The sequence below is a fragment of the Vulpes lagopus genome, chromosome 11 (assembly GCF_018345385.1).
Source record: "Vulpes lagopus strain Blue_001 chromosome 11, ASM1834538v1, whole genome shotgun sequence".
NCBI classification, from domain to species: Eukaryota; Metazoa; Chordata; class Mammalia; order Carnivora; family Canidae; genus Vulpes; species Vulpes lagopus.
In genome coordinates, this window is record NC_054834.1 from 26,056,658 (window position 1) to 26,075,547 (window position 18,890).

The 18,890-nt window shown below is 45.6% G+C and overlaps 2 protein-coding genes across 2 annotated transcripts; both read right to left on the bottom strand.

Moving 5' to 3' along the window:
- Positions 1-1,819: 1,819 nt before the first annotated feature.
- LOC121471513 (olfactory receptor 6Y1) lies at positions 1,820-6,159 on the bottom strand. Its single transcript, XM_041722327.1, has 3 exons — positions 6,131-6,159; positions 5,260-5,317; positions 1,820-2,803 (listed from the first exon to the last, which is right to left on the bottom strand). The coding sequence occupies exons 1-3, from the start codon at positions 6,157-6,159 to the stop codon at positions 1,820-1,822; spliced, it is 1,071 nt and encodes a 356-aa protein (XP_041578261.1).
- A 5,598-nt stretch (positions 6,160-11,757) lies between these two features.
- LOC121501352 (olfactory receptor 6P1) lies at positions 11,758-12,711 on the bottom strand. The gene has a single exon (XM_041773314.1). It carries the CDS (start codon positions 12,709-12,711, stop codon positions 11,758-11,760), a length of 954 nt encoding a protein of 317 aa, XP_041629248.1.
- Positions 12,712-18,890: the final 6,179 nt, after the last annotated feature.

The window sequence follows — 18,890 nt, forward strand, 5'->3', positions numbered from 1 at the left end:
ATTTTAAACATGCATAGTAGCTTTATTGATAATAGACTAGAAACAGCCTAAATGCCCATCAACTGGTGCATAGAGAAAAAAGTGTGCTCTGTCCATACGGTAGACTAGCACTCACCAGGGCCAGGTAACCCATATGCACAACAACATGGAAGGATCTTCAAGGCATGTGTGGGCTTGTAGCTGGGTGGGTCAGCAGTGGGGCCAGATGCCTGTCCTCAGGCCCCCTATGGGGCTGCAGTCTCACAGATGGCAGGGGCTCTCTTGGCGCTGCCCCGAGGGTTTTTCTTGGTGGGTTTTGTTGGTGGGGGTGACCCGAGGGGTTTTTGTTGGTGGGTTTTGTTGGTGGCAACAGCATGGGTGGAGCTAGAGGGTACACTGCTACACGGAATAAACCAGACAGAGAGAGACAGATAACATCTGTGGGGTTGAGGGTCATAGAGAAAGGGGATTAAGAGTCCACTTATTAAGATGAGCACTGAGAAATGTAGAGATTCGTTAAATAATTATGTTGTGCACCTGAAAATGACATAACACTGAATGTTAATTATACTTCAATAAAAAAAATTTTGGGATCCCTGGGATCGAATCCCACGTCGGGCTCCCGGTGCATGGAGCCTGCTTCTCCCTCTGCCTGTGTCTCTGCCCCTCTCTCTCTCTGTGTGACTATCATAAAAAAAAATAAAAATAAAAAAATAAAAAATAAAAAAAATTTTAAGAAACTTAAAGGCATTATGATAAATGAGCCCGACACAAGACTACAGATTGTGTGATTCCGTTTATATGAATTTCTAGAAAAGGCAAAGCTACAGTGAAAAAAAGCCTATCTCTCGCCAGTGGCTAGGTCTAGGGGTATGAGTAAGAGATTTAATGAAAAAAGGCACAAAGAAACTTTTGAGGTTGATGGAAATGTTCTACGTAGTGTTGGTTGTTGTTTGACAACTGTACACTTCACTTTTCCAAAATTCAGTATACTTTAAAAAGGTGAAAGTTGTTGAATGGAATTATACTTTACAAAGCTAATTTTAAAAAGCCTAACTGCAATATAAGAAGTGAAAAGTAATTGTTAATAAAATCTATGGTAGGGAAATATAGAAAAGCTTCTTTTTTCATGCTTAACATTTTGAAAACACGTGATATGCTTGGGCCACTCATTGGCTTTGAACTTTTGAATCCACAAACAAGTCACTTAAGATAAGGTGATGAGTTTATTTGGATGAACACATGCCAGTGTCTCTGGAAAAATAGACAGATGGGAGGAAGTGAGGAGGGAAGCAGGGGGGCAGGGAGAGAGCGAGCAAATCTCCAAGTCTGTAAGAGGAAAGATGAAACCGAGTTAGCAGAGAAGAAGGAAAAAGAGGTAGAACAGAAACAGAAGGGAGAGAGAGAAGAACTGGAAGGGCCAAAATGTCAAAATGGGTTCACAATTGCCATCTTCATCTTCTGTGTTCAAAACGTGTATTTAGTCAACCATCCTTTCAACAAATGTGTATTAAGCACCTACTGTGTGACAGACACAGCTGAATGCACAGATGACACGTTGGTAAAACAGACACAAATCTGTGCTCTCATGGACTTTGTGTTTTAGTGGAAGAAAAAAAATCTGTCCTCATTTCAAATAATTTTTGGAAAATGTTTAGAACTTATCTGCTGAGCTAGAAGAGGCTGCCTCTTGGGGATATGGTTCTATAGCCGCGTTCATGCATGCATGCACACACAGGGGATCGGTACTGGAGGCCGATAGATAAGCAAAGGGCTGAGTGTGGACTGTGGGGCATAGAGTCATCTCTGCACCCAGGCCTGAAGGGACTCTATAAAGTTTTTAATTCCTCAAAGCCACGTCTTCCCCGGGCCCACCTCCTTTGCAAAGTATGGTCTTCTTGAGGGCTGCCTTTACTTCACGGTTCCTCAGACAGTAGATAATGGGGTTGAGCAGGGGGACGATGACAGTGTAGAGCACAGACACCGCTTTGTTGGAGTTATAGGCGTACATGAGCTTGGGGCGGGCATAGGTGAAAAGGGTTGTAGAGTAGAAGAGGATTACAACCGTCAGGTGAGAGGCACAGGTGGAAAACGCCTTTTGGCGGCCCTGTGAAGAATGGATCCTGAGGATGGCGCTGAGAATGGTGGCGTAAGATGCCACCACTACACAAAGGGGGACGGCAATGACCATGAGGGCCAAGAAGAAGTCCACTAGCTCAGCCTGTGAGGAGTCCTCACAGGAGACATTGAGGAGCGGAGAAATATCACAAAAGTAGTGATTGATGTGGGGGGTGCCACAGTAGTGGAGTCGGGCTATGAAAACCATCTTAATCATGGCAGTCACGAGCCCACAGAGCCAGCATCCCGCAGCCAATGTACCACACAGCTGGTTGGTCATGATGACTGGATAGCGTAGAGGATTACAAATGGCTACATGGCGGTCAAAGGCCATAACAGCAAGGAGGATGTACTCCGTGCAGACAAAGGTCACAAAGAAGTACAGTTGAGTCATGCAGCCATTGAAAGAGATGGTCTTGTCATGGCTGAGGAAGTCGACCAGCATTTTGGGGCTGATGACCGTGACATACCACATCTCCAGGAAGGAGAGATTGCTCAGGAAGAAGTACATGGGTTTGTGCAACTGTCCATCACTGCGAATGGCCAGGATGATGAGAGCGTTCTCCAGCAGGGTCAGCAGGTAAGCTGCCAGGAACACAAAAAAGAGGAACAGCTGGAAGGCTGGCCGTGTTGGAAATCCCAGGAGAATGAAACGGATGGTCGCTGTATCGTTATCCACTTCCAGAACCTTGGTGATCGTCACTGGCTGTGGGCACAGACAAAATCAGTTTTGTCCAGGGCCTGAGCACCAGCCCGTGGTTACTGACATCGATAGAGCACGTGCCCAGAAAACTCAGCACAATAGAAGTTCTCCTGCCTTTTGACCTTACTTCCTTCGTTGGTGATCAGAACCATAGCTTTTGAGCAAAAAATGTACTTTAGGGAGGTTATATTTTAATTTTGTTTTTTTTTTTTTCAAATTAAGCCAAGAGAGAGAGAACACATTCAAGGTCCTACAGAAGTGAAATTGGAAACTTGTGACTCCCAGTTAGTTCTGTGCCTTTCTAGAACATCTCTGTCGGGCATAGGAGGATGGCCATCAAACCACCCTTTCGCTATAAGCAAGAAACCCAATCTACTACATATGGAAAGGAGGCAGGCGATTCAGGTGTCCATCCCCCAGGGATAATCTGTATGATTCTCGAGAAGTCTTATAAGCCCACTTACCTTTAAGGAAAGAATTCTGCTATTTTGCTTTGTTTCTTTTTTTTTTTTTTCCTTTGTAACAAGATCAGAAAGCTTGAATGAGACAATATTTGAGCAAACACACAGGGTTCATAGCACATTTGATATGAATATTCACCAGGTTCTTGGAAAGCAAAACCAAACAGATAACTTAAAAGGTAATGTTTTCTTTGATCCAATCCATTGTATGGAGTCTTGATTAGGAGTTTGGAAAAAAAAACACATCAAATCACACCTTGGTCTCATTCCAACAAAATGAGCATACGACTTCATTTTCAGAATACTAGTTCTTCTATTTTCAAGGTGGGTATAATATAATTTCATTACATCTGTAAACATCAAATGAGCTTTCGGGTTTAAATAATAGTGAAAGGGAATATAAGGGAAGGGAGAAGAAATGGGTAGGAAATATCAGAAAGGGAGACAGAACATAAAGACTCCTAACTCTGGAAAACGAACTAGGGGTGGTGGAAGGGGAGGAGGGGGGGTGGGGGTGAATGGGTGACGGGCACTGAGGAGGGCACTTGAAGGGATGAGCACCGGGTATTATTCTGTATGTCAGCAAATTGAACACCAATAAAAAATGAATTTATTATTAAAATAAATAAATAAATAAATAAATAAATAAATAAATAAATAAAATCCTGTAGACATTTGCTGTGGCCTTTCCAGGGTACCCAGCTAATTCTCCCAACAGTCTGCTCCCCCCAAAAAACAAAACAAAACAAAAAAAACCCCCAGAAAAACAAAAAAACCAGCGCAGGTCTACGTGGTGGAAATCACAGCCATGGTTAATGAGAAGGGAGGGGACTGTAGGTCCTTCCCAGGGGTATTAGATTAAAGGACACACAAGTTGCTTGAAAATAGTATCAGAAAAAAACGGAGAACTCCAGTGCCTTACGCGTTCAGTGCATTCAGTCCTGCATTCCCCTCGCCCCCCGCCCCAGGGTACAGTCTCCTTCCAGGCCAGCTGAGCATCACCCTGCACCTCCCATGCTGCATGTTTCACCCTCCCCAGACTCTCCCTGGGTCCTCTGGCCTGATTCCCCCCTCCCACACTTCTCCAGAACTGGCCTCTCTTGTTCTCTGTTTCCCAACAACCCTGCTGTGTGCAGGACACGTGGGGCACACCGGGGAAAGCGGTCTGTTTTTCCTGACCTGGACAATGGCTTCCCATGCCATGCTCTGGCCTCTTGCTACGGACACCTCGCGCTAGGACCCTACAGAAAGGCATAACGGTCACCTAGTAGTTATCCATGTTCGAGAGGAAAACAGACATGGATAAACCAAAACCACACAATGTCTAATAGTGCAAATTCAACTAATTTGTTTTCTGTTGGAACTCAGCCTTTAATTCACACCCCCCCCACACACACACACCCCAGAATGGCCCCTGCTTGCCATGGCCTAGCATTCACGAGGCAGAGTGGGGATGGTGGAGCTCACAAACAAGGCAAGGTCTGTGAACCCCGGCTTCTCTCAGCTATTTTCTTGTCTTCTCTGAGTCCGAGAGTCCAACCAGCCTGAAGCTTATTAATGAATAGTTGAGGCCCACCCTCCAGCCAGGCTTTTCCTCAGCACACCTCTGTCCTGGAAAATAGACACTTGGAATCAACCTGTTTCCAGCTACTGGGGGTGGGGGACAGGGGGGCGACATTTCTGTTTGGGAGGCACGTCTTTGATTCACCATAATAGGACACCGGTCTCCAGAACCATGCCCCTGGGCTCCTTCCCACTTGCATTTTTATATTCCAGCTAAGGGTAGGGAGGGCATTATACCCAGAAGTCCTGTCTCCCTGGAACCCATCCCAGTGTCCCCCGCAAATGGGACAATGCAATGTATTTATTGTCAGGACTTTAGCAACAGGCACTGTCATTCTCAGAGGAGATGCCTCAGACCTGAAGCTGGAAATGAAGGCAGCGCATGGAATTTAAGACTAAGAATTAGCACATACAGTGAGCGGGGGATGTTCTTACAGCTGCTGTGATCTCCTTCTTGTACTCCCCACAGGAATGTAAGTGTCCAGAGGCAGTACTGCCAGGTACATGAGCACAAGATGAGGATAGGGGGAAAAGGGAAAAGAAGGAAGTATATCGAATCATATCAAAACCATTGGACCGAGCAAGTTTTATCATTTAAGCATGGAATTAGCTTTGTTTTCCAACAGTCAAATAAAAGAGAAAAGGTCAAATTAAGTCCAATAAAAGAGGAAAAGTCAGGGCAGCCCCGGTGGCTCAGCAGTTTAGCGCTGCCTTCTGCCGGGAGTGTGATCCTGGAGACCCGGGATCGAGTCGCGCGTCGGGCTCCCTGCATGGAGCCTGCTTCTCCCTCAGTTTCTCTCTCTCTGTCTCTCTCTCTCTCTGTCTCTCATGAGTAAATAAATAAAATCTTTAAAAAAGAGGAAAAGTCAAACAAAAGAGGGAAATAATTTGAGGTGCAGTATGATCATATTTGAGCCTCGAAACCCTCCATATACATAACGCGTATATATGTGTATGTATATATACGTAGACATATAGAGGTGAATATGTAGTATGCTTTGCCAATAGTCCCACGCAATGTAAATGTAGTGAGGGGTCTAGGTCTCAAATCTCCAGAACTAGGTCATCTTAGTCTCCCATCTTGTGGCTTCCAAGGTCCTTCATTGGGTCTGTCTGACAGATAGAGGAGGAAGAGAGCAAGGCTCAGAGAGTTACAGCCTTTGCTCCAGCAGAAGTTAGGCAGCAGGTGCATCCCTGAGGATAATGTGCTGACTCTATGGCAGCATTTTCACAGCCAGTTGAGGCCTCACGTTTGCATATCACTGTACAGTATCCGAAGGAGCATTGATCCGCACGTGATCCGCACCATAGGGCATTAGCCAGGACAAACATCATGGTGCCCAGTTAACCCGGAGATGACTGTCACCAACTTCCTCTTATGGAACCACGCACGAAGAGAAGTGAAATCTTCTAAGGAGTTGTAAGTCACCAAACCTGCAGGCACCATCACCTTTGCCAGACCCTGTCCTCATTTAATGGAGAAACACACACACATACTCACGTACCTGTCTTCCACTCCCCACCCCTCCACAACACACATACTCTTTCATGTTCTCTCATTATCATTCTATTTTCTCTCTGTCTGTTCCCTAGGTCACAGTACACGTGAACTCTGCACTTTGCAAGGCATACAGGTGGGCTGATGCATTAAAGGGAGGTATCTTCAGGAGCACACATCCCTGGACAACTGTTCAGACTCAGGCTTATTTTATCTAGCATGGGTTATTACAGTAGAGTCTTAAAATGACACGACAACCTCTATTACACAATACCTCTTCCTGTGGCTTAATATACACAGGCGATAGACAGATATTGTTGAAGTGGAATGAATGCAGATGTGTACTAAGTTCATTCCCCAGCTATACCCTGTAGCTACGTCCCGCGATAAGCTCAAAGAAGACAACTAGTTTTAAATATCAATAAAACGAAAGCTCCTGAGAATCAGTGATTGACATAAAAATGATTGTCCGTCATCCCCTGGAAATACCTGAGAGTCTTTTTTCAACCCACCATTTTCCCAGGGATGTAACTTAGGGCTCTTCTCCCAGCCTCGTCAGGCATGGCCACTTTGGACTGAGAAAAGAGGAGAGACCATGTAGGACCAAGAGGAAGAAGACAATATCCCCAAGCTCAAGAGGTGCTGGTTGTGTCTCTGCTCAGCTTGAAGAAGGCACAGAATGAGCTATTTGTGCTCTGCCTGCCTCCAAGCTACTGGAGGAGCACACACCAACCCCCTCCCACCCACAGGGGACCTCTCTGCAGACACAGCCCTCAGGAAAGTATTTGGCCTTTCGCCTCACTTCCCAGAGGGGACCTGGGTGGAATACTAAGGGAAGAGTTGGCAAGCTAAATGGCTCAAGAGAGATCTTAGGCTTGACGCACATGGCCTTCCTCCCTGCCAGACTCTGGGGCAGAGGAAGGTAAGGGGAAGCCTGTGTGTGCATGTGTGTGCACGTGTATTCTCTTTCCGGAGAATGGACTCACAAGTAACAGGATCCTTTATACTTACACATTCTTATACTAGCAGATAGCGCTATAACCAAAGTCATTCAGCAGAAAGTCAGAATGGCATCCATGGACTCTTATTTGGGGGCCCAAGTATACACACACACACACACATACAAACTCCAAACACCTTAGGTGTTATGCACACAACTATCAGCTCTACACACCTACGTGACTCTCATGCATCAGGAACTCAATAGCTAAAGGGACACGTATGCATTTCAAAGAGACATACACATCCCCACGTTCATTATTACAGCATTATTCACAGTAGCCAAGACGCATAGCCAAGAAATCAACCTAAATGCTCATCAGTGGATGAATAGATGAAAAAAGACGTGCCATGAGAATTTGGCCATGAGAAAGGAGAGAATCCTGCCTTTTGAGACAACATGGATGAACCTTGAGAACATTATGCTCAGTGAGTTAAGTCAGATAAAGACAAGTACTAAACGGTATCGCTAACGTGTGGAACCTTGAAAGAAAAAGTCAAACTCATACAAAACAGATGTCAGGATGCGATTACCGGGGAGCGGGGGGAGGAGGTGGTAAGACTCACAGTGTTTAGGGTACACGCTTGAACGGAGAGCAAACAAGCCATAGTTTTCAATGTACAGTATAAGGAGTATAGACAACAATGTGGGACTATAATTATGTAATGTGATGAATATAGCTACGAAGACAATCATATTACAATATGTAAACATTATCAAATTTTAACACGTTGTACACACTTAAATCCACACAATGTCATGTCAAATCAAATGTAGTCAATAAAAAAAGAAAAACATGAGTTTTCATTGCTCTCTGTTAGCTCTGTGAGGCGAATTCCCAAGCCTCTCCAAGCACCACGTTCCTCATCTTTAAAAGGCAGTGCTAACATTAACCCAAAAGTTAATAAAACAAAATAGCATCTTTTCTTGTTATGACTGTTTACAGTCATTCCTTGGTACAAAGAAAAAAGCTGCAGTTAGAACTCTGAGTGCTTAAGGCAAAAAAGGAATTCTAAGTAGCTCTTTATTGTTTCTTGTCACAGAAGAAAAAAGTTAATTATCATATTTAAAAATATAGAGACTAAGCTTTCAGTTGAGCAAGAAAAAGCACAGAGGTTATATATTGTGATATGTCTGACTCTGGAAGCATATTCAGGATCAATAAGGCATTTAGCTTTGGAAAGGAGAAATAGAGGGATTTTTAAATGTAAAAGTTGAAGTTTACTGGAAAAATCCATATTTTTCCTTGCATTTTATCATCTTTTCTGAAAATCGTATGTTTTCTATTTCCTCTCATTATAAAAATTTTGAGGCAAATAATCACATTTTGTGTTTTCTATGCATTGTTTTAAGAATGAAAAATCACACAGCTTATGGTTTCTTCTTAAGTGTATGAGCATTTTTAGTTAATTGTGATGAATAGTGCCCCTGTTGTAAAATAAATTACATTTATTTAAAGATTCATAATGAACACAACGCCCTCCCTTGTTCCCTTTCTGTTATCCCTCTCCCGTGGAAAGTCGGCTCCAGTGAACACGTTCATAACCTAAAGAGAAAGAAATAGATCTTGGAAACTAGCCCTTTCTCTGATACGTCATTTGCAGGCAAAGTGAACACCAATAAAAAATAAATTTATTATAAAAAAAAGAAAGAAAGAAAACAAAATGAAATAAAATAAAGTGTGGTAAAATAAAAGAATATAAAACTGACTTGTAGTAGCGCCTGGGCCTGTGGGTGTAGCGTTGGGGAAATGGCCAACCTCTCTCAGGCTAACCTGTGAATTACAACTTTGAAGAGACAGTAAATCTCATGTTTCATGGAATGATGAGAGAGGAGGTGTGGGGGGAGACATCATGAGCTTAATCTGCCAACTTAGAAAAATACATTTCATTTGAATTTTTTTAAAAAACCCTAAAACAAAAAATCAATTGAAAAATTCTAAAAGAACAAAGGCAAAAATTAGATGAATATGTTATATCTGGTATATTAGGGTGAAAATAAAAGAAAGCACACATTACAGTGACTCCAACAAATGAGAATTAATTTTTATCATTTAATTAAAAAAATACTTGAGGGGCTCCTGGGTGGCTCTGTCAGTTAAGTGTCCAACTCTTGATTTCATCTCAGGTCATGATCTCGGGGCCTTGGGATCAAGCCCCGCCTCGGGCTCTGGGTTCAGCAAGGCCATCTGTGTGTGATTCCCTCTCCCTCTCCCCGGCCCCTCTGCCCACTTGCACGCACGCTGTCTCGGCATCAGCTTCCCTTAGAATAAAACAGGACAGTGACACAGCAGGCAGGCAGGGCGACACCCGGGATTTCTCTTCCGGGGAAGGAGTGCTGGAAGCCGACTCAGGAAGTAGTCTCTGGAATTCAAAGTCACAGGGCAGGGGTGAGGCCATGAGGTTCTCACACAGGGACACCTGGTCCACCTTGACTTGGAGCCCTCAAGGCCCAAAGAGCCGTCGTCTCTCCTAACAGTTCTGCAATGTCCCCGGTGTCCAGGGATCCCAACGAAAGGCACCCCAAGTCTCAAAAGTAGCCTGAAGCTGTGACTGACCCCAGAAGCTTTTAATACTGTCATTATTTTCCCAGTCCAGAGGACTTTTACTCATCGGGGCTCATTTATACCCTAGACAATGCTGCTTAGTAGCATTTACCAGGCTTCCAAGGGCCCTGAGCTAGAAAGGTAATGGAAGGGGAATTTTTTCGCAGTGTGTATGAATGTCAAGTCGTCGCATTATACGCTTTCAATTTTATTTGTCAGCTGTGTTTCGATAAAGCTGGGGGAAGAAAAGAAAGCTAATTCAAGGTGAAATTTACCTACAGAGAGAAGAGATTTTTAACACTTCACTCCCACATACATTATTTGATATTTGCAGCAAGCGTATGAGGTAGGTGATAATATTTTGATTGTAACAGGGACTTATCAGAAGTAAAACTAGGATCAAAGTGACATTTCTTGGTTTTAGGAGCAGAATTCTTCCATAAAACGCCGTGCCTTCCATAACTCTATGAAAGGAAAAGAGAACATAATGAGGGGAAGGTACACGGAGCCAATCCCAGAGATGATTCTTTAAAAGGCTATTTAGAAATTTCACGGAAATAAAGCAACTTACACTTTTAAAAGTGTCAGATTTCTTTGTTTCTGTTGTTGTTATTTCATTTTAGATTCTGGAAAACCTAAAATGATTGTTGAGCAAGTAGATTCTTTAATAAACAATCATCTTTTTCTCCCCCCAAGCCTAGTGCAGAATGAGCAGATGCATCAATTAGGGCAATTTGTATTTATGAATATTTGTTCAATATTGCTATTTTTTTTACTCTTCTACATATCCCACAACTAAAGAAACATTGGCTATGGTTCAAATGTACAGAATGTAACTCTGAGTCAGGATGTGAAAATCTCTGTAAGCAATTCAAGCAAGTTTCCAAAAATCAAAGGAACTTGGAAGAATGCCTATAATTCAGGCTTTGAGTTTGAGGCATGTCACTCACTCTACAGATGGATATCTGCATCCCGCCCCTCACTCCTTCATTCTGTCTCTTATTAAGACATTTTCTGTTATTTTGCCCCAGGAGAAAAACTTAAAATATTTAGCAAATGCTATAATCCAGGTCCCAACTAATTAAGGCAAAAGCTGCCCATATTGCTGGAGAAGATTCTGAGACCAACCTACATAAAAGCTTTCTACTGCATTTTACCTACTACTGAATTAACACTCATTATTAGGTCAACCAGCTTGGTGTCCCACTGGGAGTCAAAGAAGGAAGATGCAGATGGATATTTATCCATGTTCATTGGTAGACACACCGTTGAATATCAACACTACATCTTCTTCCTCCTTGACTTGCAGTGGGTGTGAGACTTGTACAGACTATCGATTAGGTGACATGAGTTTCAGTTCTTGGGGTATAATGTGCTTCTGTGATTTCTCATGGAAATGGGATTTGAGAATTTGGACCTTGAAAACTGCTGCAATAAAGCCTATATCACTTTGACATATCGACCAGTAAATCCCCTTTCTTATATTTTCTCATTTATGAAATAAGAAGTTGGTCTAGAGTAGGGAATTTCAAACGGGCTATGAAACAAGAGTTGCTAAGACGTTGGAATTGTACATGGTGGAGTTGCAACCTAGAGGTGCTCTACCAGACTCTCTACAATTTGAGGGCAGCAGGGTGGGGGGTTGAATTTGTGTCTTACTAAACCCCCGGGAGAGTCTTATGCAGCTAATTCAACCATAGTTTGGAAACCCTGTACAAGACTAATGATTCGTAAACTTTTGTATCAGGAGATTCCCAGATACTATCTAACAAAACTGCATACTAATTGATCAGTGTTCTCTCTGAGCCTATTTTATGATTCCTTGAGGTGGCACTATTAGGACCCTGTTCCTTCCTTAAGACCCTGAACCCTGCTAGGTTCTGCTGTACATCAGTCTGGGACATCGCTAGGATAGTGGCATCTGCCCAGAACCAACTTCCTGAGAGCATCCTTCACCTCCTTGTTCCTCAGGCAGTAGATGGCTGGATTGAGGAATGGTACAATGACCGTATAGAGCACAGAAATGATCTTGTTGTGGTTGAAGGTGTACATGGCCCGGGGCCTTGCGTAGGTGAAGAGGGTGGAGGAGTAGTAGATGACAACCACTGCCAGGTGAGAGGTACAGGTGGAAAAGGCTTTGTGACGTCCCTGGGCAGTAGGGATCCTCAGGATGGTGGCAATGATGGCAGCATATGATGAAGCCACAGCCAGTAGAGGAAGCAGGATCATCACCAGGGCCAACAGGAAGTCTACTAGTTCTGCTTGCTCCTTGTCAGAGCAGGTAAGGTTGAGTAGCGGGGAGATATCACAGAAAAAATGGTTGATGATGTTGGGCCCACAGTAGGACAGTCGGGAAATGAAAAGAAGCTTCATCATGGAGCTGAAGAAGCCACCACCCCAAGAGGAAGCAGCAAGGCGAATGGCCAGGCTGGACGGCATGAGACTAGGATAACGGAGGGGCTCACAGATGGCCAGGTAGCGGTCATAGGCCATGACTGCCAGCAGGACACATTCGGTGCAGGCTAGGGCAATGAAGAAGTAGAGCTGGGTCATGCAGCCTACATAGGAGACTCTACGGTCCTGGGTAAGAAATGCTCCCAAAAGACGAGGAACTGTGACATTGATGTACCACAGCTCCAGGAAGGACAGATGGCCAAGGAAAAAGTACATCGGGCGGTGAAGGCTTGGAGTGAGCCAGATTGTGGAAACGATGAGCGCATTCTCCAACAGTGTCAACAGGTAAATTGCAAAGAAGAGGACAAAGAGAAGTAACTGGAGGGGTGGAGAGGTTGGGAAGCCCACCAAAATAAACTCTGCTATGTGGCCTCCACTCAAATTTCCCATCATCTCCGTCCACCTGCCTACCTGAAAGGAAAGGAAGAACAAGATGCTGAGAGACAGGGGGTCCAAACTGCTAACCTCCCCACAACCCCAGGTTACAACCCTCTGAAGATGCTCTATAGTACGCTATTGAATATTAGTACAACATTTAGCTCCTTCACTTTGCTGTTTCATCTCCCACCTCAAGGGAAGAGACTTGAGGATTGTGCTCAACGATTTAGTGATCTTAACTACAGTGGACATTTGGTAAGTGCTTGCTGGGTGACTTCAGAACAGGTCTTAATATTTCAATTCTTGTTTTCTTAACCATAACATGCTCTTCCTTCATTTCCTGCAAAGCCGTAACCCCATAGTATTTGTTGAGTGAATGAATAAAAGAATGAGGGATAGCAAGCTGGAGCCTGAGGGCTTTTCTCTCCAGGGAACGGGGAAATAGTAGCTCAAAGACATAACTGAGCTGTAGGCTAGGAGCATGGGATAAAGAAGGGTTGGTTTGGGAAATATCCACTCACAGTTGGAGAGATAATTCAGTACAGATGAGCTAAAAAAGTTATTTTTTAAAAAAAAATTATTATTATTTTTAGAACGAGTGAGGGAGAGTGCAAGTAGGGGAGTGGGGGAGAGGAAGAGAGAGAGAGAGAGAATCCTAAGCAGGCCCCACACTCAGTTTGGAGCCCCAGTGTGGGGCTGATCTCACAACCCTGAGATCATGAACTGAACTGAAATCAAGAGTCAGATGTTCAACCTACTGAGTCACCCAGGTGCCCTATTTTTAAATGAATTAATCAATTAATTAATTATTTTGAGAGAGGCAGGATGTGTGAGGGCTAAAAGAGTCCTGCTCCAAAAAAAAAAAAAAAAAAAAGAATTATTTTCCCATTCATTTTATAGCTGTTTTGGAGCACATTTTCTGTGCCAGGATTGTCTCATGCCAGGGTTGGTGCTGTAGGTTGAAACATGGACCCCTAAACGCGCCCACACCCTGATCTCCAGAACCTGTACACTTTACATCGTCTGACAAAGTCTTTGCGGGTGTGATTAAGTTAAGGCTATGGAGATGGTAGTCTATCCTGCGTTATTCAGTTGGACCTTAAGTGTGATTGCTTGTAATTTCCTTACAAGAAAGAGGCAGAGAGCAACGTGAAGTAGACACACAGAGAAGAAGGCCCCATGGAGGTGGCACAGAGGTTGGAAGACGCCGGCCTTGAGGACTGGAAGTGGTGTGACTCTAATCTGAAGAAAGCCCGCAGCCCCCAGAGACGGGGAGCGGGTTCTCCCCAGGAGCCTCCAGAGGACGTGCAGCCTGGCGACGTCTTCACGTTGATTCCACACTGCTGCCCTCCAGAACCCACAGACAGAGTAGATCTCAACTGCTGTGCCACCAAGTGTGTGGAATTTGTGTGCAACGGTAACAGAAAGCTGATACGCCATTGAGGCACCAGGTTGGAAGAGAGCATCGCACGCCTCCCGACCTCCCTTCTGAGCCCGGCCAGCCTCCTCCTCTCACTACTGCCAGCGAGGGGCCCCTGACAAACATGGACATCTGACTTGAGATCGGGTCACGTGCCACGTATCATCAAGCTTTCTCATTTTTGGCGAAACTTAACATTTGTTTTTCTTTATGCAAACATGAAAAAACAATACACCATCGTAATGGCTGTGTGGTGACAGATGGCAGGTGCATTCGGGGTGGCCCGGCACGACCTGTAGAGAAGCTGAATCAGGGTGTTGTGCACCCAGAACTCATGCAACCCTGTGGCTCAACTCTATTCAGGTTGAAAAAAAAATTAAGACAAAAACAACCACAACAAACCCATTCCCAATCACAAACACAAAATAAGATGATAATATATCAGCTTGCATATTGTGAACTAGACATCAATTTTTTTTGGTCATACATTTAAATAATTGCACAAAACCTAATGTCCACCACATGTGAGTAATCATATTTTAAGTGAAATTATTATTTTTAAATTTTTATTTGTATTTATTTATTTTTAAGTGAAATTATTATGTTGGTCCTTTATCGGCCAGTGAAATCCTTTTTTTCTTTAATTTTTTTTTTTTTTTTGGTCAGTGAAATCTTAACATTGGTGCCACGAATACTTGTTTCAAAAATTACATGAGTGGATGAGTCATTTTAAGAAATTTTACATTATTTTTCTCACTGAACTCATAATTCAGGGTATTGTAATATATTTTTATAATTACAAGCCTTTTGTCGATTTCTCTATATCCATCTGCATGTTGTTGGTTTGTTTGTTTCTTGTACTCCGGAGGCTATAAATGTTTTGAAAAGATTTCCTATTAGCTTTTATTCTGTAATCAGCATACATTTCACCAAAACAATAAAAATATATGACATACTTCAAAAATGTTTTTTTTTTTTTTTTTTACTGGCGTATCATTTTATAATAACGCGGACTGCACTTTTTCTCAGTTCTCGTGCGCATCCGTGAAGACGACTTATCATCAGAATGAGAGCAGTTTCCCAATCCATTCCATTCTTATTTTTCATTTTGGAGATATAAACACTGAGGAAAGCAGTTCGTGGAAATAAATGACATTGATACACCACAGCTCGGGGAATGGAAGTCGTTTTGTTATAGTAATAACACTAAATTATTTGAACTTTCTATTAGTTATGTGCCAGAAATTGCAGAGTCATCTATCATGAAAATGGCTTTTATTGATCTATTAGCTGACAACTCCATCAGCTTCCCTTCAATTGTGTTGAAAGAAATAGACTGGAAACGGCAGACTTGAGAAAGGACGGGCTGCCGGCATTGGTCCTTCTGTCCCCCAGCGCCCAGCTGGCACCGCACCGACGTCCCCCCGCGTCCCTTGCGCACACTGGGTCGGTTGTGCCTTCCCTTGCCCGAGGGACAACAGGTTTTGAAAAGCAAAGGGGGAAGGAGAAGGGATACTTCGTCTAGCGGATCAGTTCTAAGAAGAGCTGATCAGACATTTGCAGCCCAGCAAATGATTCCCTGGGGTGCCCCATCCCTGCATCTCTGAGAGCCCTTTGCACCCGCCAAGAGCCCTTTTGCACCCGCCAGGACCTCTTTTGCACCCCCCAGGACCCCTTTTGCACCCACCAAGAGCCCTTTTGCACCCACCAGCAGCCCTTTTGCACCCACCAGGAACCCTTTTGCACCCGCCAGGAACACTTTTGCATCCACCAGGAGCCCTTTTGCACCTGCCAAGAGCCCTTTGCACCCACCAAGAGCCCTTTTGCAGCCACCAAGAGCCCTTTGCACCCTCCAAGAGCCCTTTGCACCTTCCAAGAGCCCTTTGCACTGATCCAAGCCCTTTTGCACCTGCCAAGAGCCCTTTTGCACCCACCAGGAGCCCTTTTGCAGGTGCCAGGAGCCCTTTTGCACCCACCAAGAGCCTTGTGCACCCACCAGGAGCCCTTTTGCAGCCTCCAGGAGCACTTTTGCAGCTGCCAGGAGCACTTTTGCATCTGCCAAGAGCTCTTTTGCACCTGCCAAGAGCCCTTTTGCAGCCGCCAGGAGCCCTTTTGCACCCTCCAGGAGCCCTTTTGCACCCGCCAAGAGCCCTTTGCACCCTCCAAGAGCCCTTTGCACCGATCAAGAGCCCTTTTGCACCTGCCAAGAGCCCTTTTGCACCCACCAGGAGCCCTTTTGCAGCTGCCAGGAGCCCTTTTGCAGCCGCCAGGAGCACTTTTACATCTGCCAAGAGCTCTTTTACACCTGCCAAGAGCCCTTTTGCACCCACCAGGAGCCCTTTTGCAGCCGCCAGGAGCACTTTGGCAGGCACCAGGAGCCCTTTTGCACCCACCACCAGCCTTTTGCACCCACCAAGAGCCCTTTTGCACACACCAGGAGCCCTTTTGCAGGCGCCAGGAGCCCTTTTGCACCCACCAAGAGCCTTTTGCACCCACCAGGAGCCCTTTTGCACCCGCCAGCGCCCGTAAGCCTGGGTCCGGGAAGTGGATTTAAGGCATCAGATGCTCTGCAAAGAGCAGGGCTGGAGGTGAGGGCCGGGGGGCCCGGGCGCTGCAAGGCCCGGCACCCGGGCACAGCCTGGGTCTGCGTAGCCCCGATCCTACCCTTTCGGATGCTCAGCTTGTCACTGAGCACAACCAGAGAGGTTTGCGGCTGCGGCACCACGAGGTTGGCTCGGGAGATAGGACATGGGTCATGCACCGGGGTGGGGCGGGTGCGGATCCCGAGGTGCTGAGACAGGTCCCCACGTGCCCCCACCACCTCTGCTTGCACAGGCCCTTCCACACGCGGTCTCCTGTCCTCCCCGACACACACGTCCAGCCCAGGCTCGGGTGCAGCTGAGCGCGTGCCTCATGCTTGCGAGCCCGCTGATGTGCTGCTCAGCATCTGCTCCCGGCCATACACATGTGACTGCCAGTAAAATAGCTGGGCTCTCAGGATGAGACGTCGGCATCACTGAGCTTTTTCTTTTTTATTTATTTATTTTTTATGTCAAGCCAATTGAACATCTGGAGAAATTCAAGAGATCTTCAGGATTATGAGGGCTCTGGGCTCCGTAGTGGGTGAGCGAGGCCCTCGCACCTGACCTGAGTGAGGCGAGAGCTTCTCGGGCAGGTTTGCTTACCTCTTGGCTTGCCTCACCTCTGCGCTCACCACCCACTCACCCTGCCTTTGGGCTTTGTCCCCGGGCTGCTTTCCTCTCCTTCTGGGCAGGTGCAGTCAGACCCAGCGGCTCTTCAAGAAAGCTGATTCTTCATGATTTTTCAAGCTGAGTCGTCCGTCCGTGGCGTGATGGCACAGAGGTGCAGCAGGTGAGCCATGAAGCAGACAGGGGCAGCAGTAGCCGGCTCTTATGCCTTCATCCTCAGGGACAGGGCCCCTCAGGACACATTGTCATGGTGACCCACCTTCCCCCCACTAGGCTGGGCCAAGCCACACGGGCCATGCTCGGCCCGGTACAACGGAAAGGCCAAGCCTGGGGGGACACGGCCCTGGAGGGAAGCAAACTGACGTCGTCGACTCCACCACCCGAGTCTTCCCACTCCGTGTCTACGTCCACAGACATAATGATGATTCAAGTTTAAGGTCCCTTTGGGGAAGGAGAACAAGAAAATAAGAAAGTTACAGATGAATTAATTGGTGTTTCAGATCGTTAAATTTTTTTGAGAAAATACTCATCAAACCTGGACCGTCTGTATTATTTGTCTGCTTCTGGGTGAGAAGAGGTGCTTCCTCTCCTGTCCATACATCAGGGGGATCCAACAGGGGAGGCGTCTTTCCCCGCTCACCCCTTTTCATGTCCCTTTGTGAATAGCCCTGGGCTAGGAGGGGGCGCAGGGGAGGCCGGGGACCAAGGGTGGGCAAGGGGATCATTTCAGACTCCAGATTCCTGGCTCAGATCGGAGTCTGCTTCTGAAAATGAGGGGTTTTCCTCGTCGCACGGCTCTGGGTTCCTGCCTGCCTTGCAGGCCCAGGGAGCTCCCGGGGCTCTCGGCCTCCTGGAGCTGCCACAGATGGGTCAGTTACCTCCCGTGCTAGGTGGTGATGTCCCCATCCCTGGCAGTGTCCAAGCAGAGGTCAAGTTGATGCAGGAAGCTAAGGTAGAAGGAAGTGTAGACACAGTTAAAGGTCCTTATAACCTGCAGCCCTTTGACACATACTTGAGGAGGGAGGAGTACGAGTCCCTCCAGGAAACTCCCAGCTGCCTTTTTTTTTTTTTTTTACATTTTTAAATTTAAATTCAATTTACCAACATATAGAATAACACCCAGTGCTCATCCCGCCAAGTGCCCCCCTCAGTGCCCATCATCCAGTCACCCCCACCACCCGCCCACCTCCCCTTCCACCACACTTAGTTCGTTTCCCAGAGTCAGGAGTCTCTCATGTTCTGTCTCCCTCTCTGATATTTCCCACTCATTTTTTCTCCTTTCCCCTTTATTCCCTTTCACTATTTTGTATATTCCCCAAGTGATTGAGACCATATAATGTTTGTCCTCCTCCGATTGACTTACTTCACTCAGCATAATCCCCTTCAGTTCCATCCACGTCGAAGCAAATGGTGGGTATTTGTCATTTCTAATGGCTGAGGAATATTCCATTGTATACATCATACCCTCCAGGTTCATCCATGTCGAAGCAAATGGTGGGTATTTGTCGTTTCTAAGGGGTAAGTATTCTTTAGCACATGAAAGTCCTATTGGAAACCCCTCT

Coding starts and splice junctions, on each gene's coding strand:
- LOC121471513 (XM_041722327.1), bottom strand. CDS start 6,159: ATGATGTTTGTCCTGGCTAATGCCCTATG. Junction 5,318..6,130: donor GTCCTGGCTAATGCCCTATG/GTGCGGATCACG, acceptor TGTACCTGGCAG/TACTGCCTCTGGACACTTAC. Junction 2,804..5,259: donor AGAAGGAGATCACAGCAGCT/GTAAGAACATCC, acceptor CTGTGCCCACAG/CCAGTGACGATCACCAAGGT.
- LOC121501352 (XM_041773314.1), bottom strand. CDS start 12,711: ATGGGAAATTTGAGTGGAGGCCACATAGCAGAGTTTATTTTGGTGGGC.